The 21,788-nt window shown below is 35.7% G+C and overlaps 1 protein-coding gene across 1 annotated transcript in view; it reads left to right on the forward strand.

Moving 5' to 3' along the window:
* The window catches only part of PNPLA8 (patatin like domain 8, phospholipase A2), a 42,528-nt gene that overhangs the window by 3,808 nt on the left and 16,932 nt on the right, over window positions 1-21,788 (forward strand). Inside the window, exons 2-7 of the mRNA XM_028094518.2 lie at window positions 2,781-3,920; window positions 4,072-4,221; window positions 10,047-10,198; window positions 14,583-14,677; window positions 17,340-17,511; window positions 19,643-19,700. Of these exons, the coding sequence (XP_027950319.1) occupies window positions 2,871-3,920; window positions 4,072-4,221; window positions 10,047-10,198; window positions 14,583-14,677; window positions 17,340-17,511; window positions 19,643-19,700 (1,677 nt within the window). The 5' untranslated portion in view covers window positions 2,781-2,870. The remainder of the gene's footprint in view (window positions 1-2,780; window positions 3,921-4,071; window positions 4,222-10,046; window positions 10,199-14,582; window positions 14,678-17,339; window positions 17,512-19,642; window positions 19,701-21,788) is intronic.

Below are 21,788 nucleotides of genomic sequence, written 5' to 3' on the forward strand. Positions count from 1 at the left end.
TGTTTATCTGTTTTTCTGTCCATGGACATTTGTTTCCACCTCTGCTATTGTGTGCTTCTATGGACACAGGTGTACAAATACCTCTTGGAGACCCTCCTTTCAATTCCTTTGGATATATGCCCAGAAGGAAGGTTGCTAGATCATATGGTATTTGTATTTTTAATATTTTCAGGAACCACAATACTATTTTCCGTAGCAGCTCTTCCATTTTACAGTCCCACCTACAGTGCACAAGGGTTCCAACTTCATGTCTCTGCCAACGCTTGTTAGTTTCTGTTTGTTTTTAATCATAGTCATCCTAATGAGTCTGAAGTGATATCTCATTTGGTTTTGATTTGCATTTCTCTGAGTATCAGTGATGTTGAGCATCTTTTCATATGCTTGTTGGCCATTTGTTTATCCTCTTTGGAGAAATATCTATTCAAGTTCTTTGCCCATTTTTTAAATTGGGTTTATTTGGTTTTTTTGTTGTTGAGTTGTGGGAGTCCATTATTGGTTTTGAGCATAGCTTTTTATTCCACAAGTACTTTAATTGTATTTTATCAAATATTTCTGTGTTGGGGATTATGGGGCTTTTATGTTAATTCAGCTTATTCATTGACCATAAGTCTGAGGAAATCAGAAAAGCTGGGAAGGCAGATAGGTTGGTTTCTTTTCTCTCTGCCTCTCTGTCAAATTGGGTATTTTAAAATAATACATTCACATGCGATTTAGAAAGATTTTAGTTCAGACTATAATCTGAACAGTCATGGTAGGTTCTGGGTTGCTATCTTTCTCAGTCCTGTCCTGTTTCATTCTGTCAGATTTGCTGGAATCCTCTTTCTAATGTCATTCCTTTGCTTAAAATACTCCATTGACAGTCTGATCTCTAATCTCCTTGGCAAGATTTGTAAGAGCCTTCATAATCTGGCCCAAAACCATCTTTGCAACATCATCTTCTACTTCTCCCTCATTATTCTCATTACTCTCTCTAGGTCTTGGAGTGAAACTAGACTGCTTGCAATTTTTGATCATGCTGTGTGTGCTTTCTTAAATGCTTTTTTGTCTTTGTGTTTATTTTTTTCCCATGATCTAAAATTCTCTCCTTTTCTCAACTTTCCACTTGAATTCCTTTTTAACTTTGTCCAGTTTTTAGTGTCTTTTTATTTTTTGGACTTACCTGGATATCCACTCTCACCATTCGCATGGCACCGTCTGTTAAAATGTTCTGAACTATTTGCTTTTTCTTCTTTTTTGTTTGCTTTTTCTAATTACAAAAGTAATACCTGCTCATTGTAAAAAATACAATACAAAAGGAAAAAGAAAAAGCCCCTCTCCTTATTCTCTTTTGATCCCACTCCTTGGTTCACAAGAATAAACAAACTGGTGCTTATCCTTTCAGAATCTGTGTGTGTGTGTGTTTGTGCGTGTGCATGTGTGTGTGCGCGTGCCATGTGTGGACAGCCACGCATTTAAACTGCACGTATAGGTTTTGCTGTCTTTCATTACCTAACATCTACCTCTTTACCTTTTGTATCTCCACATGTGTATCGTGCATGTAGTCTTGCAGCTGGCCTTTTTCACTGTAGTACATATGAAGGATATGCAGATCTAGTTTCCTTTAACTGCTACAGAATATTATATGGCAACCCATTCTGCTGTATGTATGTGCCATAATTTGTTGAGCCATCCCTTGCTAGAAGACCTTTAGAGTTGTTTTTCATTGCTTTATTATTCCAAGCAGTGCATTAGGGAATGTGTATATATACTTTTGCACTCTTACACAAGTATTTCTGTAGGATTCTTAATAGAGTTTTAATAGTGGGATTGCTGATCAAAAAATATGTGCCTTTAAAATTGTGATAGATAGTAGATAGATAGATAGATAGTATTTAGTATTTAGTATTACTTACTGTCAAATAGCCCTATGTGTCCTATTTCTCCAGCCCATTATTAATACTGGATATTATCAACCATTTACATTTTTACCTATTGAAAGAACAAAATATGTTTTAGTTGGTATTTTTCTTTGATGTGGTGAAGGATGTTCTCATAATTTTACTGTTTGTATTTCTTCTTCTAATTCTCCATAAACTGGCCTGTTAATGTCCTTCGCCTATTTTTCCATTAGATTAATCTTTCTTATTATATTATGGTTATGAACCCCTTGTCTGTTAGGTGTGGCACATAGCTTCTTCTAGTCAGACTTCTTTGATTTAATAAACACAACTAGATAGTGAGATGTTTTTTTGCATGGCTATCTGTAGCTCTAGCCTGAAAGTTCCTTCGTATCCTGTTTGTCTTTGTGGTCTCAGCATCCAGCACCATGTCTGTGTAGATTAAATATTCTGTAAATGGTTTGCAGTAGACGAGGTAGTATAAGACTTGACTCTTTCAAAGAACTCAAAGTCTAGTGTCACATAAACTAGTCCAGACTTTGACAAAGAAAGAAAACAACATAGTATCTAAATTGCATATTTAGTTATGTGTTGTAGGAAAACTTATGTATTTGGTAGCTTCCCTAAATTCGTTCTTAGAAACATCCTACTACTCACTTTCTTTTTTCACTGAATTCTGTACTGAAAAATGAATTGTCTTCTGTGAGCTTAAAAGTCACATTTTTGTGACTTGCCATATAATATTCTGTATAAAAATCTACATTATCCCTAATGGAAATACGTTATTCTGTCTTCTTTGAGACAGGTTGCTGAGTTTAGTTCAAGTAGAAATGTATTTTATCTTATACCCAGTTTCAATTTTACCTTGAATCCTAACGTTTTTTTTTTTTCTTGCTATTTCAGGTAAGACCATGAATTATGGCATTTCTTAAATGAAGCATTCAGGAATGAAGTGAAAATCATAACATATAGAAAATAAATGATTTTTAAGTTATGTCTATTAATTTGACTATAGATATATATTATATTTACCTCCTTAGTAATGCAAGAAGTCTTTGTGGGAAGCAGAGAAGCAAGCAACTGCATTTCTTATGCTCACCTGAACATTACTGGAGGATAAGTCACGTCAGTCTACAAAGAGGTTTTCATACAAGCAAAATAAGATGTAAATTGACCAAAAGTGAAGCCCATTCTTGCAGCAAGCACTGTTACTCTCCAAGCCACCATGGTTTACATATTGGAATTTTGAAACTTAGCACTTCTACTCCGAAGGGACTTACGAAAGTGAGCATTCGTATGTCCCGTATTAAAAGTACTTTGATCTCTGTTTCAAAGGCTGTTTTTGGCACTCAGAATGAAATGATCTCACGTTTAGCTCAATTTAAGCCAAGTTCTCGAATATTAAGAAAAGTATCAGATAGTGGCTGGTTAAAACAGACAGGCATTAAACAAGCCATCAAATCTCTGAAAAAATACAGCGACAAATCAGTAGAAAAGGGTTCTTTTACAGAAAGTAATATTCTAGATAAAGATGAAGATATAGGTAAACAAAGCCTTTTTCGTTACACAAGTAGTATAACCACAAGATTTGGAGAGTCATTCTACTTTTTATCAAAGCATATTAATTCATACTTCAAACGGGAGGAAAGAATGTCTCAAAAAAAGGAAAATAAAGATTTCCAGGACAAACTTGAAGATAAAAAGATTGAAGAAGAGAAATCGAGCTCTCCAGATCCTAGCACCCTGACTGATAAGCTAGATTCAGAATCTTCTTTATATTCTGTGGACAAGCCTGCAAGTGCCAGTGGGACACCTGAGGCTCTTCCAGTTTCTACTAAACAAAGTATTGCTAACTTTCTTTCTCGTCCCACCGAAGGTGTCCAAGCTTTAGTAGGTGGTTATATTGGTGGACTTGTCCCCAAATTAAAGTATGATTCAAAGAGTCAGCCAGAAGAACAGGAAGAGGCTATTAAAGCTGAGCAACCTGTCAGCAAAGACAAAAATGCAGAGGAGAAAAAGCGGTTATCTCTTCAGCGAGAAAAGGCAAGTCGTTATCAGTGTTGCTTGACATTTTAATTTTGGTCAAATGCATAAATTTCATTTCCCTATGGGACCTAAGAAACTTTAATCATGTGTTGGTATTACTAGAGAAGTATCACATTCTAATCAGATATATTTTAATATGTCTTTGTAGATTATTGCAAGAGTGAGTATTGATAACAGAACTCGGGCATTAGTTCAGGCATTGAGAAGAACAACTGACCCAAAGCTCTGCATTAACAGGGTTGAAGAATTGACTTTTCATCTTCTAGAATTTCCTGAAGGAAAAGGAGTGGCTGTCAAGGTAATTCTAATTTATTTTATCTGGTTTTTTCTTGTAATAAAAATACTAATACACTTTTTAAAATGGAAAAGGCAATACCTTTCATTTTTTTATTTAAATATTTTTATGGTTTTTATCATACACATGATGTGTCATAGAGTCAGTAATTGCCCCACTTATTCTGTTATATATATTATGCTAAATACTCTCTTTTAGTCTGTGATGATAAATTACACTATTGATACTGCTATCTATACTTTGAGATTAAACATTTTAAAATAGAAGATAAATCTCAGTGTGTTCATTGAATTGCTAAATAGTTGCCAAGTTTTTCTTAAATGTGTTTATACTATATAACTACTTTTAAGACAGGAGGTGTAATTCATAAGTAAAACCATTGCTAATTTTTATTTCATGATCTTTTTGTATTTGCAAGTCAACATTTTAATGATCTTAATGATAATTGGATTGATAATTTTATTAATAAAATGATTAGCTTTTCTTGGCCTGAGTTTTTTCAAATATAAAATAGTGAAGGTAATTTAGACCCATTTAAATAGACTCTTTTCAGAGAAATACTGTAAAACATGAATGATTCGGTTGCGTCTCTTTCCATCTGCACTGCTAAGATTATTTGTAATATTTATCAACAAATTACAAATATATAATGAACAGATAATGTTAACATTTGATTAGAGATCTGTTAATGCTTGTTTTTAACTTGACATTCAGAAAATTTTAAGTTAACTTAGTTCATATTTATTCCATTTTTTGACAACCATCTTGCTGAAGAGTTACGTCTTTAAATAAGGTTGCCTTCTTTGTATAATTGTATATTGTATAATTGTATGACTCATACATTATAAAGCTAAACTTTAGAATTTCATGTTCATAAAATTGGGGATTATCTTTCATAGATATTTAATCTCTTACCTAAAAGACAAATTTTCCAAAGATAGATAATGCTTTTAAGTCTATTTAACATTTCAGGGATATACTGAAAGCAGAGATCTAAAATAGAATTGCATACTTTAAAAAAGTGTTTTATTGAAATATAATACAACTTGCAGTTATTGGAATCAAGTTCAATGAATTTTTCACACACTAAATGCATCCATGTAACCGGCACCCAGATGAAGAACACAATTTACCAGCACTTCAGAAGCCTCCCTTATGCCCCCTTCAGTCACAATCTCCCCAAATTAGTTTAGATAGATTAGTTTTGGGGTTTTTTTTGTACATTATATAAACTACTGTGATGGCGTTTTTTCATTCATCATGTTGGTAGTAATCATTTACATTGTTGTGAGTAGTTATAGAACATTCATTCTTGTTGCTTTTATGTTCCATGGTGTGAATGTATTACAATTTATTTATTTATTGCACTATTGATGAATTGTTGGGTACTTTCCAGTTTTAGTCTATTATGAATAGTCATGCTAGTAGAAACTTTAGGGCTCTTTTATTTTGCTTACTGATCACGTCTAAGGACCCTTCAATACCAAGGAGTAATGTGTTGTAGGAATGTATAATTCCGATCAAGTATGATTGAAAATCTGGATAGTCTTTAAAAAGTTCTTATCATTTCCCTAAATAAGAAGCATCTCAAAAAGAATGAACTTGATAAATTAAGACTGGTTAACATGCACACTCATGTGAACTTTCCCAGTGAAGTTTTCATTATTCAAAAGAATTGAGCTTTTGAAAAATGCTAGAATTGTTTGTTCTAAAACATTTGTATAATTTCACGTTTTTGTGAATCATATTTATGGTGGCCAAATCAGAGTGAATTGTCTTTGATAGACTTGTTTCCTCCTGTGTATATATATATATGTATTTGATGTGCTACATTTATGGCAGCCACATCTAGGAAATTGCCTTTGATGATTTTTTCATTGTTGGTGAAGGTAGTCTCCTTTCACTATTTGTTAAATAAAGAAGTAACCTTTTATTATTAAAAAAAGGGCAGCATAAACTTTGTAAAAAATTTTTTAAAAATTAAAAAAATGAGAAAATAAGAATAACATATTTCTGCTACCCAGAGATTAACACTGTAAATGTATTACTGTCTATTTGTATTAATCAGATTAAGCCGAGTTAATAAACAATACCAAAACCTCAGTGGTTTAACACAAGAGGAGCTTATTTGTCCCTTGTGCAAAGTCGCCTGAGGGTTTGGGTGACTCTCCAGGACAGTGAACCTCTGTGTGGTGGCTACTTTGATCTTGTTCTCATATATGTGCGTTCGAGGCCTCCATGATCACTCTAGTAGGGTAAGAGTTTTCAGCAGCAAGTGCCACAGGTTTCTTCTACTCACGACTTATCCTGCACAATTGCATTGGCCTGAGAAGTACTGTCTTCTTGTGCCTGGAAGGAGAAGCAAATTGGATATTGGTGAACATTAGTAATGTCTATCGTGGTATTTCTCTAGAAAATGTTCTATGCATATATATAATATACCAGAATAAAGCCATTCAGTATGTACTGGTTTTTAGTCTGTTTTTTATTTTGTTTTTTTTCAGTTTGTAATGTACACCTCTCTGTATCAGTAAATTGTCATCTCATCCTATACCCAAGTTGAAAATGTTTTTTGTGTAACTAATTGGGTCCAAATGAGGGTCCAGTCTAGACCATATTTATATATTATCTGGTTATTTCCCCTAAGTCACTTACAGCCCTGTTCCTCCTTATCCACAAAAACTAATTGAAGAGACCAGGCTGGTTATTTTGTAGAATGGCTCACTTTGTGGATTTACGTGGCTTCCTCCTCATTGGTGTTATTTGATGTATTCCTTCTTCCTTTGTATTTGCTGAACACTGGAATATAAATATAAAGACTTGGTTGAGTTAAACATTTTTTGTTAGAGCACATTGTATATGATGCCACGTACCTCATCTTCCATCATATCAGAACACAAATAATTGGTTGAAAAACGAAGGTTGATCACGGGATTAGGGAGATGACAGTCTGATCTTCTATTGGACATTTAGGCTAGAACCATAATCCCATCAGCCATTAACCTAATTGTTCCCAGAACTAGTCATTTCATTAGGGTTGCAGAATGATAAATTTCTAATTCTGCCACTCCTTCTGCATTGTAATTGACATTCTGTAAAAGTAGAGCTTTCCTTTACCAGCTAAAGCTATTTGGTTACTCAAAGACCAATTTCACAGGATAAGCAAGAAAAATGTTGTTTTCTTCTACTTAGTCACCAATTTTCAAAGTAAAGAGATGCTTTAAAAGCTGCCTCATTGGTGACATGAATTTTTTGGCATTTTTTTAAACTATCATTATGAACTCCTAGTTTTTCATAAATTGTGTTTCCATAATTTTTTTCCTCCCCCCTCTCTTTTTTGAATGCTGAATTCATCTCAACTTTGGTAGGCACCCCAAGTTCATTCATGTGATTTTAACTTTTTATAAAAATATCATGGGCAGAAAAGTATATGTAAGCACACAGCTCCCATGAATTTTCAAAAATTGAAAACATCTATATAACCCTCACCCCTTTATGTCCCCTTCCAATCATTGTCTCCAAAGAGATTAGACCAGTTTTCCTGATCGTTAGCAGTCTAGATTAGTCATGCCTTTTTCTGCACGTTCTACAAATGGAATGGTACAGCTTGTGCTCTTTTATATCTTTTTTCACTTGACATTATTTGTGAGAACCTTCAATGTGGGGTATGGTTATGAAACATTCTCATTGTGGTGTATTCTGTGGTATCAATATAGGACGGTGTATCCATTTTACTGATGGACATTTGGATAGTTTCCAGTCTGGGAGTATTAAGGAATAGTGCTTCGGGGACGTATCTTTTGGAAAACATAGGTCTTTATTTGTTTGGGAGTGTATACCCAAGAGTAGTGGTCCTGGTCATGAAGTATACCTATTTTCATCGTAAGTAGATACTGCCAAATGGTTTTGCAAAGTGTTTATATCAATTTATACTTTCGCCAAAATTGTATCGACCTCCTGGTGGGTTCTACTTCCTCCCCGACACTTTATCTTTTTTATTTTAGCCATTGTGTTGGATGTTTAGTGATATTAAATTGTGGCTTTAGTTTGCATTTCTCTGGTAACTGAAGTTTAGCACCTTTTCCAGTGTTTATTGGCCATTTGTATACTTCCTTTGTGAAGTGCCTATTCCAGGTCTTACTCATTTTTCCTTTGGGTTGACCAGTTTTTTCTTACTGATTGGGAGAATTTCTTTATATATTATGGATAAAAGTTTTTATATATATGGTGTATATTACATGTATATATTACATATGTATAATAGTAATATGCAATAACTGTATTTTTTGTAAATGTATTTTCCCACTCTTTGAGTTACCTTTTAACTCAGCTGGTTTCTCAGTCCTCCGTTTATAGCCCTCTGTCTGAACCAGTCCCAGAGGTAAGAAAGGCTATAGTTTATGAGATCACTTCTTTTTTTAAAAAAAGATTTTATTTATTTATTTGAGAGAGCATGAGCAGAGGGGAGAGGGAGAAGCAGGCTCCTCCCTGAGCAGGGAGCCCGACGTGGGGCTCGATCCCAGCACCCTGGGATTATGACCTGAGCCAAAGGCAGACGTCTCACCGACTGAGCCACCCAAGTACCCCTGAGCTCACTTCTTAGCAATTATCTTCTCTCCAGATTCTTAGCTCCTGCTGTCCTCATTGCTTCAGCAGCCCTCTGGTGCTTTTAAACAGATGGAACTTCTTTTGTCTTTTATTAAAGTTTTCTAATTGTTTTTGGAAAAAGACTGTTCTAACCAGAAATGGAAATTTACATTCCCAAGCTCCACCCGACTGAAAAGGAATTTAGAACAATATTTTTGCAGATTTGATTTATCATAAAAAAGAAACAAAATGAGTGATATATTGGGATTTTTTTTTTTATTTTGCTGAAGGTTACATAGCACAAATATAGCTGCTAGTCACCTATTCCCTTGAACCTGGGGTTCCCAACCGGGTAAGAGGCTTATGTATACAGAACCCAGAGAATCTCTGGTAAACTCAGTATAGAACCCTGAGATTTAAGCTCTTGCCTCTGGTCCGCAATATGAAGTTAAACACTTAAGAGTCTTGGAGTCCTAGTTTTGTTTAAACTATTTAAGGGGCGCCTACGTGGCTCAGTCATTAAGCGTCCACCTTCTGCTCAGGTCATGATCCCAGGGTCCTGGGATCGAGCACCACATCCGGCTCCCTGCTCCGCGGGAAGCCTGCTTCTCCCTTCCCACTCTCTGCTTGTGTTCCCTCTCTCGCTGTGTCTCTCTCTATCAAATAAACAAAATCTTTAAAAAAATAAATAACCATTTAAATGTAATGAATGTGAATCTGAATTATTTGTTGTAATGGTCAGCTTTTGCCTTCTACCTTAATTATGTTTATTGATATTTGTTTATATTTCACTATGAGCTACCCTTATATCCCATGTGCACAAGATGGTTTGTTTTTCTTTTGATAACAAGTTTAATTTCCAATAATTACTATGAAGAAGTTTGATCTTTAGGATTTAGAGAAAATAGCTTATACAATTTATAATGTTAACCTTTTGTTTTAACAATTAATACTTTGTAAATTCGTGTTAGGTGAATTATATTTTTTCTAATAAGCATTGAATCTTTTAAAGAAAATATTTGGACTGAGGTTAATTTTTAACCTAGATATTAGAAGAAATATAATTTAAATATTAATTGACATTACTATGTTAAAAAATAATGTCATTTAAGATATTGAGAAAGTAATAAACACTGGCACTGTGATTATATGTGATGATCTACATAGGTTGGTTAAAAATAATCATACATTTTCATTCTTGATTTGACAAAAGCAATAAAATATTTTTTCTCTCAATACAGGAGAAAATTATTCCGTATTTACTAAGATTGAGACAAATTAAGGATGAAACTCTTCAGGCTGCAGTTAGGGAAATTTTGGCCTTAATTGGCTATGTGGATCCAGTGAAAGGAAGAGGAATCCGAATTCTTACAATTGATGGTGGAGGAACAAGGTAAAGCTAGAAAAATGATTTTTTAAATCTATAGATCCAGTTCAGCCTTAGAACTTTTTTTAACCGATTCTGTGTAATTATAGTAACTATATCATCATAAAACCAGATTTTTAAAATAAAACATGAAATAGTTTTTCTTAATTTATTTTATCAATCTAAGAGCTTCTTTGTTGTTGTTTTTTTTTAAGATTAATTTAGAGCAAGAGTGAGCATGAGTTGGGGGGAGGGGCAGAGGGAGAGAGAGAGAGAGAGAGAATCTCAAGCAGGCGCCATGCTCAGCACAGAGCCCGAGACAGGGGTCGATCCCAGGACCCTGAGATCATGACCTGAGCAGAAATAGAGTCAGCCGCTTAACCATCTGAGCCGCTCAGGCACCCCAAGAGCTTCTTTAACATATACCTGAATTTGCTTTTATTTTAATTTGACCTAGTATTTATTTCAGTTTGGTTTTTTCAGACCTTTTTGTTAGTTTAGGACAGTGTATCAACCATGACTTAAAAAATCTTGTAAGTGTTTTGTATTGTTAGCTTTCTTTTGTTATATTTATCTTACCCAGGTTTATCAGTCAACTAGTCACTTAATAAAGTGATGGCTATAAAAGGAGTCTATATCAGTAACTTTCTGACTCCCCACATCCTCACCTGCAGAGGCCAGTTCTGCTACACAGGAGATATTTAATGTATTCTTAGCTCAGAAGGAGATAATTTCACCATCAGACTCCATTCTTACTGTCAACAGTTCATCTGTGCTTATTAGTTTGCCTAGTTCCTTACTACTTGTTGGTTAGATCCTTTGGTGTTAACCTTTCCCCCCAGATTTTCTAGCTTGGGTTCTAGTTTCCTGCCATCTCTATTCTCACCTCTGAAATTGACAGTACATGCCATGCCTACTGTTCCTTGATTACTTTGCCTCTCTGATTCGTTCTGATAGACCTGCCTTGCCAGTTACCATTTTATATGTCCAAGTACTACCCTTATCTTTTTGTTAAATTCTAAAGTCCTGTATGTCAGCCAGATTCTTTTAATTTTGACACCAATGTGAATAACGGGTGTGAGTTATGAAGGAAGAAGGCTGTTTAATAATCTAGGCAGAGGACAATAAAATAACAGCTTTGGGTGGTGGCGTGGGAAGCAGGAGGAAGGAAAAATATGCAAGAAAACTTTGAAGAAAAGGGGGATTGGATATAGAAGGAGGTCAAGAGCGCTCTTAAATGTAGACCCCATGGATGCCTGGGACAGAATTGCAGAGAAATGGGAGGAGGTGATGGGTATTGAGAAAGTTCTATTTCGAACATGTTGAATATAAGACTTTACACATCAGTATAGAAGTGCTAATTGGCAAATGAAGATTGGGTTGACTGAGGAGAGAAAAGTCTTAGAAGATCTTTTGTGCAGTGTCTGGGTGGCTCAGTCAAACGTCTGCCTTCGGCTCAGGTCATGATCCCAGGGTCCTGGGATCGAGCCCTGCATTGGGCTCCCTGCTCCATGGGAAGCCTGCTTCTCCCTCTCCCACTCCCCCTGCTTGTGTTCCCTCTCTTGCTGTCTCTCTCTCTGTCAAATAAATAAAATCTTTGGGGAAAAAAAAAGATCTTTTGTATGTTTCTTATGGAAGTGAAATAATTCAAGAAGGTGAACATCATTTATATGATAGATAAAGTGGTAATGTATTGGAGAGGATCATTCTAGTTCATAGAATTAGTTCAAAGTGATGGGAAGTAAGGAGAGTGGCAGTTAAATGAGTAAGGAATTTTACTGAGGAGCAGGAAGAAGCCAGTCCTCTCTGCCATTAAGATCAGGGCAGATAGAAAGGATGGTATCATTCATTGAGTCAACTAACAGGTTTTGAGTGCCTACCATGTTCTTTACACTGATTTGGATCCGGGAATCAGTCAGTAAGCAAAACAGACAAAATCCAAGTCTTAATGGTACTAGCGTTCCAGAGGAGGAAAGAGAACAAATAGAAAGCAAAAATGTATTTTTGAATAGTATGAAGAAAAATAAAGCAAAGTGATAAAGAGTAACAGTGCTATTTTAGAGAATGATCATGACTTCTTTTTTTTTCGATTTAAAAAAATACTGAGATACCGACTTACTATATTAGTTTCAGGTGTACAACACAATGATTTGATACCTGTTTATTTTGCAAAATGATCACAGTAAGTCCAGTTAACATCTATCACCACACAGTTAACAATTTTTTTTCTTGAGAGCATTTGAGATTAATACTTTTAATAACTTTCAAATATACAGTACAGCATTAGTAACTATGTTGCCATGTTGTCCCTTACATCCCGGAGACGTATTTATTGTATTATTTATTGCGTAACTGGATGTTTGTACCTTCTGATGTCTTCACCCATTTTGTCAACCCCACCCACCCACCACCTTTGGCAACCACCTACATGACTGTGACTTTTTTTTGAAAAAGTAACATTTGAGTAGAGATCTGAAGGAACAGTCAAGAACATTCAGCTATCTATTTAGAGTGAGGGAGGTATGTTGAAAAGAGCTTTGGGACCAATAAGTATTTGATTTTAGAGAATAGGAGTTTTGTTAGTCATTCAGGGAAGAAATTGGAGTTGAAGCCATTTGGGGAAATCTAACCGTGGATTAGGATGAAGGGAGGTTTAGATCAGCAGTTCTCCACTGGAGGCAATTTGGCTGCCTAGGGGACGTTTGTCAGTGTCTGGAGGCATTCTTAGTTGTTGCAGCTGGGGGACCACCACTTGCGTCTAGGGGGAAGAGGGAAGTTGATGCTGAAACCCTACAATGCACAGGCTAGCCTGACAGCAAAGACTTGTCCAGCCCAAAATGTCACGCATGCTGCTGCTGAGAAGCCTTGCTTGAGGGGAACATGAGAAGGCAGCCAGGATAGGAAGTTTGTGTGGAGAGGAGTAAGGTATGAGGGCTTGGGAGAAAAAGAACCCATACCTTTTATTTCTTTTGTATATGAGAGCCCCATACAGTGTTAAGCAGAGAGAATCAACCTGGCAAGTGTATTTATTTCTAAATTTGACCTGAATTAATTTATAAAAACAGCATTTTAAAATAGTTTTCTTCCTGATTATACAAGTAAAACTTGGAGGGGAAGAAAAAAAAGAAAAATATGAAGAAAAGCAAAACAAAAAATTATAGCTCACAATTCCGATTTTTAATATTATGACTTATTTCTTTAAACCTTTTTTTCTTGCATGAGTATGTATGTGCATGTTTTACTTCTTTTTTATAAGATAAATAGAGGTCACATTGTTAAGTATATTTATCTGGCATTATCTCAAATTCTTCATGTCTCACTTTGATTTCATAATGTATCTCTCTTACCCTCTCTTCAAATCCACATTACTTCTTAAAATGAAAAAAAAAATTAGCACTTTTGGTTTTCTATTTTAATGTTAGAGTATTTTCTAGTGATTTCCTGTTAGCAGCAGTATCAAAGGACACTTTGACACTCTAGGTTGTATTTGGTGGTGCCTGACTATAGCCACGACCTCTCTGCCCCACATCTTGTATTGGGTTTAGACCCTTTCATTGCTTCCGTGTATCTCCCAGCATTAAGAATTGTCCACATGTTACACATATCCTGAATTGGCCTACACCTCCTGGCCCCTTTCATTTCCACATTCATCATCAAGCTCTTTGCTGCTTTTGGCAGGGATCCAGAAATGAGCAAAGTAAGCAGCATAAAGTAGTATATCCCTCATGAGGGGCATTGTCTTGAAGTTGTTGAAGTATTTTAAAAAATGAATAAATAAAAGAACTCTTAAAAGTATGACTAGCGAGGGGCACCTGGGTGGCTCAGTTGTTGAGCGTCTCCCTTCGGCTCAGGTCGGGATCCCAGGGTCCTGGGATCGAGTCCCGCGTTGGGCTCCCTGCTTCTTGGGGAGCCTGCTTCTCCCTCTCTCACTCTCCCTGCTTGTGTTCCCTCTCTCGCTGTGTCTCTCTCTGTCAAATAAATAAATAAAATCTTTTAAAAAAGTATAACTAGCGAAATGCAGAAAACAAAAATGTATAGGAGCATAGGCAACCAACTTACATTGCAGGGAGAGGAAACCAATATATGGTGTTCCAAAAGTGAGTGCAGGTTTTAAGTATTTTCCACAGTCTGGGGTGTTTAAAAAAAATATCTTCCGTTCGCATCTTTATAGTCTTATGCAAAGAGATACTAATATAAATGTAAAACATGCTGCTATAACACAGGTTTTCTACCATTATTTAGATACTGGAATTTTGAAAGTGATCTTACTAACAGGCAGTTTTTACCGACGTTAATTTATATTACCAGTTTCCATGTTAGCATATAAGCTAGAAAAGCAACTAGTAGGCTTGTTTTATTCAAGACTTAATTTCCTTGAAACAGGAATTTTCATTTTTCCTTTTTTCTGTAGGGGTGTGGTTGCTCTTCAGACACTGCGAAAATTGGTTGAACTTACTCAGAAGCCAGTTCATCAGCTCTTTGATTACATCTGTGGTGTGAGCACAGGTAATTATTGTTACATGGAAGCCCTGCGTCCCCACAGTATGCATTTAAAATCATGGTCATTCTCTGAAGTGATGAGTATTAGTTTTATATTTTGATGATGAATAATCCTTTGATTGGCTTAACTTCATAAAATGTTTATTGGGAATAAGTTACCATTTGGAGGTGGTGGTTTGTTTTTTGTTTTTTTGAGAGAGAGAGAGCGCGTGTGTGCAAGAGCATGCACTTGTGCAAGTAGGGGTGAGGGGCAGAGAGAGAATCTTAAGCAGTCTCCATGCTCAGCACGGAGCCCAAGGCAGGGCTTCACCTCTTGACCCTGAGATCACGACCTGAGCTGTATCAAGAATTGGACGCTTAGCAGTCTGAGCCACCTGGGTGCCCAGGAAATCATTTCTTATCTGATTGTTTAAAGCCAGAATTTAAATTGATAAATGTGAGAACCTGTGTGTTTAAAAGCCTACTTCTTAATACAGCTAGGTACATTTAAAATTGTAGTTTCATGTTTGTATAGAAGAAATTGGCAATTTAGAATACGATTGTTACTGAATAATTTTTTAGTTTTCCTTGAATCACCATCTGATAAATTTTTGTTCTGTTTTCTGTTTTTCTTTTTCCTTACTTCAGCTCTATCACCCATCCATCCATCCAGGCCCACCCCGTGTATGCATTAAGCCCCTCAGGATACCCATTGCTGTTGCTTATCCCCTAGGTAACACTCAAGGACTATTAGGATTGAGATCCTTGCTGTATATTTTACTGTGTGACCTGATAATTTCTCACTTCGTGTTAGTTCATAAGCTTTCATTTCTATTTCTTTTTCTCATTCTTTTAAATTAAAATAGTTCTAAAGGCCACTAGTAACAAAATCAAATGATTTCTCTATGTTATCTCTGTCAAGTATGACAAATATGCCCAAAGGGCATGTTAATTGATGTTCAATTGTGAAAACTTACTGAGTGCAATTAAAGGAATGATTCAAAAGCAAAAGGAATTAGTGCTTCTTATAATGTTCCATGGAACACTAATTCCTCAAGATGTTAGGTTACAGGAAGTTGTTGGGTTAAAGGAAGTTATGCAGGTTTCTTTACAGAGGGACTTCTGAGATATTTTAGTATGTTAAAAATGTATCGTAACTCTCAGGATAGGAAAATAATGTTTATTTCCCAATTTGATTTAACTGTGGAAATGTTTCTTAAAAGAGACCTTTCCTATGGCTGATGTTTTTTTGGCACTTTTTTTGAAGCTTTTACCCAAACCATTTCTGTTCAATTTTGTGGTGGTTCTTAGCAGTTCACACATTTAAACAAGCTAACGTTCTGCTTTGGCACCAAAGAGAATTTTAAATCACAGAGATTCATCCATGGAGTAGAATATCAGTTTATGTAATAACGCACATTTCTGTGTTTATCACAATATATCTTTTCCATTGTGTCTTCGCACTTATGTTAATCTTAACTTCTAATAGAGTGCGTATAATTTCCTTTCTTTTTTTCATTTTGTATATTCTAATGTAGAAATTTTGTTTGCACTTAGAATTTTTATAAAGTTAATATATTTAGTTTAAGGGTAATAATATCCTTACCAGTGTAATAAAATTTAGTTTTAAAATATCTGCTCATCTTTATAATAGCTCTACTTAAAAGACACTTAATTTTTGGCAAGTTATTTCTTGTGTTAATAAGGGATTTTCTGCAAATTGAAAAAAGTAATTTCTATAGTTACGCCAGTCAATTTATTTTAAAACATAAGCTGTTTTATCTTTTACTAAAAAGAATAAGACCACGTATGACAAAATACATACAATATTTGACATAGGTTACGATAATGAGTTCCTGTTTTTTCCTTGTTCGCAATCTCACACTGATGCTGTTTGTCTTTGTCCCCCATCCCCAAAGCTTTCTCCCCTACGTCTTCCTTAAGTTCAGGGTTAGGCCAGTTAGGTACACTAGGTGGCAGTGTGTCCTACCAAGTGCAGCCAGGACATGCACTCCGCTATTTAAAAGGATATCCCAGAAGAGACCTAATTTCTTTACTTAGTTTAGTTCCCCGGACCGACTCAAAAGAGTAATTATTTTAATGAATTGGTAAGTTGTCAAGTATATTGTATTCTGTAACTAAAACTAAGGAATTTATTAAGGTTAGAAAGAACATCATTGATCATGATATCTTAATTATGTATTTGATGTACAGCAATCCTGTATTTTAAAATTAATCTTCGTATCATTGGTTAACATTTATTTAGTCCTTATTGAGGCCGGGTAGAGCCCTTTACATGTGTTATCCCTATATAAGAACATTATAAATTTTAGTTATCTTTTTTTTAAAGATTTTATTTATTTATTTGAGAGGGAGAGAGCACAAGCAGGGGGAGTGGCAGAGGGAGAAGCAGACTCCCCGCTGAGCAGAGAGCCCGATGCAGTTTTCAATCCCAGGACCCTGGGATCATGACCTGAGCCAAAGGCAGACGCTTAACTGACTAAGCCACCCAAGCGCCCCAGTTTTAGTTATTATCTTAATAGATGAAAAAATTGGGGCTGTGAGAGGTTAAATAGTTGGTCCCAGATGGCACAGAAAGTATCAGAGCTAGAATTTTAACCAGGTCTGTGACTCAGGAATAAGTACTGTAATGTCAACACCGATAAAAACTAAGCACTCTTTCTTTCAGGTGCTATATTAGCATTCATGTTGGGATTGTTTCATATGCCCTTGGATGAATGTGAGGAACTTTACCGAAAATTAGGATCTGATGTGTTTTCACAAAATGTCATTGTTGGAACAGTCAAAATGAGTTGGAGCCATGCATTTTATGACAGTCAAACATGGGAAAATATTCTTAAGTAAGTTATTAGTTATTTTTTAAAAAAATGTTTGATTCTATAAATAATATGTGCGTATTATTTGAAAAATGAAAAAAATTAAAAAATATTAAATTATTGATCCCAGTAATCAGAGGTAACCACTGTTAGTATTTTGGTGCATAATTCCGTCACTATTTTTTTTTTTAGTTCATTTGTGAGATTTACATGTAGAAATTACAATTGCCTTTTTTAAAAATTAAGACCAGGTTATAAATAGACACATGTTTTTTACAACCATTTGATATAATTTCATTTTCCTCCTTTAATAAAAGAATAGAATGGGATCCTCACTAATCCCCTGTTTTTTCCCTACAAGTTATGTTTTTTCCCCCCCCCTACTTTTGCTGTACAACATACCACTCCAGAACTTACTGGTTTAAAACAACCTGATTCTGTGGTGTAGTGTTTCTTCTGTTCTTGTTTAAACTCACACACCACAGCTGAGGTGGCTGGGACACCAGTCTCTCTCTCCACATGGCCACTCTCATTCTGGACTTCCATCTTGTTAGAATGGTCTGAGTTTCCAGAGGGCAAGCCCCATTGCATGAATACTTATTAGGCCTCAGTTTAATGGCATGTTTGCTGAGGTCCCATTGGCTACAACCACTCAAACATAGGGCCTGTAGGAAGGGACTCTTCACAGGGTCATGGATAGCGAGAAGTGTGATTCATTGGAGGGTCATTATTGTTATCCACCACATCTACTCTCTGGCCTTTTTTTTTTTTTTTTAAGATTTTATTTATTTATTTGACAGAGAGAGACACAGCGAGAGAGGGAACACAAGCAGGGAGAGTGGGAGAGGGAGAAGCAGGCTTCCCGGAGCAGGAAGCCCGATGCAGGGCTTGATCCCAGGACCCTGGGATCATGACCTGAGCTGAAGGCAGCCACTTAATGACTGAGCCACCCAGGCACCCCTCTCTGGCCTTTTTTTTGTCTTTTTCCCCCCTCTTTTTTATTGAGAGCATATTTCTGCCTTTTTTTTTAATTTTAACTGTGATAATGATTTTGTGTTATTTTAGGGACACTGTGTTTATCAGTGGAATCTAGCAGTTTTGAGGGCTTTTTTTTTTGGTATTTTCAATCTCTCTGAAAGAAGCAATTAATGTTCCTGACTTTCTCTTCAAATTTATATTCATAACATACTACACTAAAGCGTTTTACCTCTGTTTATAAAATCCAAGGCTTAAAAAAAATGTGAACTTTGCTTAAAGTGTAAAAGCAACATGCTGCCAGGGTCTCTGTCCCAATTTTACAGCAAGATCTCTGTGAAAAGATAAAGATCCTTAGAAGAAACACAGATCAGGTTGGAAAGACAAAGATCTTGTCCACTTTAGAAAGTATTTTACATTGATATTTATGAAAGATTATAAAGGGTAGATCACCACCTAATTTATACATATTACCTACATGTGAAATTCATTAATACTGTATTTGAGAATCATGAATATTGTTTGAAAAAACGTCATTAGAAACATGTTTTTTTCTTATTGAGGCAAGTTAGCAAAAAACATAGTCTTCATACCCAAAACAGGGGAAAATATATTTTTAAGTCAGGAAAAAATCTGTGAAATAAAACTCCTTTATAAAATGGAATTGTGGAAATTGCTGCCCAAGGAAAAGATCTGTAATGTTGCAGTAATTCAGAGCCCAACTCTGGTGATTTAAAAAGCATTTTGTAGGAGTGACATTGGCTCTGTATTGCTAGAACAAGTTTAAAGTCTAAATGTCCTGATCTGGTTTTTAGATTACTCTGTTATTAGTCTACATACTTCTGCAGTTTTATTTCAACACAGCTCCTTTATCCCTCAGGAGGACCCTGAAAACAGCCGGGTTATTCTGCCTCAGTGCCTTTCTTTACCCCTTAGTCGGGGTTGAATGTGTTCCCTTGTCATTTTTTGGTGTTCTTCTCAACCTCCACCTCAACTGTATATTGTTTTATGTGCATTAATTGTACTATCAGGCACCTGGAAGAGATTTTTATATTTCTTTTATGTCACTCATAGTACTTTGAGCAAAGTCCTGAGCAAACAGTATTAGCATATTTTATGTTCCCTGATGTTAGGAGATACGATCATTTTGATATACTTTAATTTTCCTCCTTTAATAAAGGGATAGAATGGGATCCTCACTAATGATTGAAACAGCAAGAAACCCTACATGTCCTAAGGTAAGTTTGGAGTCTTAAATATAATACCAACTTGGAATTGAAGGTTAGGCGATAACACCTGTTCTAAAGGCTCATTACTAAGAGAAACATTTCTTAGGAACCTCTTAATAGATTATATTGATTCCTTACCTCTTGGGCCATTTTATGAAGATCTAGGTTATGGTCATTAGACCTCTTCCTATATCCAGTAAAAGTGTAACAAAAAGTTTAAGAACATGAAAGACTACGACTGAAAATAAGGAAGAATTATTTTATCATAAGGTTAATCAAATCCAGTGATTTAAGAAAAATTGTAGCATTTCCTCACCCAGACTTTTTAAAAGAAATTTTGTGTGCCTGTAGATATATGTTAGATTAACATACAAATGGAATCCCAATTTAAAAAATTTTAAAGCCACAAGGATATGTCTCATGTGGCCTCTTTTTATTTATTTTGTCTGAAACCTCATAATCTGAGCATTGCTTGAGTTCTGTGTTCTTTAATAATACTTGTTTTTGATTAAGGAATAGCATTTATGGACTTCAGAATCCCTTGTAGCTTGTATTTATTCTTGGATAACAAGCTGTAACTGTGAAAAATCAAATTCAGCTCCCTTTATTTCTCTTTCACTCTTGCTTGTTCAAAAATCATTCATTCTTTAGTTATTAATTCTGAGCCCAATGTGTCAACACTGTGCCTCTGGAGACCTTAGTAAATGCAGACATGGTTTATAGTCCAGTAGGGCAAAGTAGGCATTCATCAGGTAATCACACAAACGAGATGTAGTTTCCCTGAAATAAATGCTGTGGAGTACAAAAACAGACCTCTGAAAGCATATATTTACAGTGACAGGAGGGAAGGCTATTCTGAGGAAAGGATGTTTGAGATCTCAGTGTGCAGGCTGATGAGTAGGAGCAGTGCTGGCAAGGGGAAGGACCTGTGCGGGAGGAGGCATGGAGAGGCACAGGAACTGAGAGCCCCAGGAGACCAGAGCCTGATGATTCAAGGGCGGCATGCAAAACGGGACTGAAGTGGCAGGTGAATCAGACCACAGGGCCTTGGAGGCCATGTTAATGAGATGCATGCAGCTCTTTTAGAGGAGATCCCAGGGTGCACTCTACTCCTCTTGTTTGTTTCCCTGCATCTTCAGAACTGTTTGTTTTTCAGTCATGGGAGTTGCCAACTTTAAATAAAAGACTAGAGTAGGTGTAAGGGAACTTTAGCCACATCAAAAAGTAATTCACTCATGATGAATGGGTTTATCATGTTTCCCACATGATTCTTAATTCAGCCTGTCTCCTGTCCAGTTAATAGAAAGACCCCCTGGATTTTAGTGTATGACCAGCTCTTACCCATGGTGGCCTAGAGACACTGGGATCGCTCACAGGATCTGGGGATATCTCCTTTGGTTTCACAGGATCTGGGGATATCTCCTTTGGTTTATAAAATGGCAAAGCAGCAAGCCCCTGGCAGGGCTTGACACGGAACCCTAATAACTTTGGCCTCCTCCATACCTTTCAGCTTCTTAAGTTTATGTTAGAGGTCATTAACCAGTACAACACATTTTACATTAATTCAACTTACATTGATAAAATCTGAGACCCAAGGTGGTCAGTATTAGTTATTTAATAAAAAATTACCTAGCTACCAGTTATTAACTATGAAAAGAAAGTCTCAAGAGTGTCTATTGTTAGTTTCAGTTACTAAAGTCGTAATGCTTTCAAAGAGAACAGAAGCAAAGACTAATTTGTAAATGATACTATGAAAATAGTGTATTACTTCTTCTTTGAGTAGTTTATATTCATTGCTACTACTGCTACGTTGATTATTATATAAAGATTTGCAAATTTATGTCTTCCTAATGTCTTTTTAAATAGCTAATCCAATCATGTAGTCCAATAATATCTTTTATTGTTGTTGTCTTACCATACATTTCTCAAAATTGTCTCAAGTCCTTGTATCTACTGTCCCATAAAGAAATACCTAGTTAGATCTGGTTCCCTTTGTTTAACATCATATTTATGTTATACATTTATCTTGATGGGTAAAGTTGTAGGTGGTTCATTCACACTACTAAATAATATTCAGTTTTCTACAGATCCCAAATA

The sequence above is a fragment of the Eumetopias jubatus genome, unplaced genomic scaffold (genome assembly GCF_037043125.1).
Source record: "Eumetopias jubatus isolate StellerSeaLion01/CBP00866 unplaced genomic scaffold, mEumJub1_p1.0 scaffold_14, whole genome shotgun sequence".
Classification (NCBI taxonomy): Eukaryota; Metazoa; Chordata; class Mammalia; order Carnivora; family Otariidae; genus Eumetopias; species Eumetopias jubatus.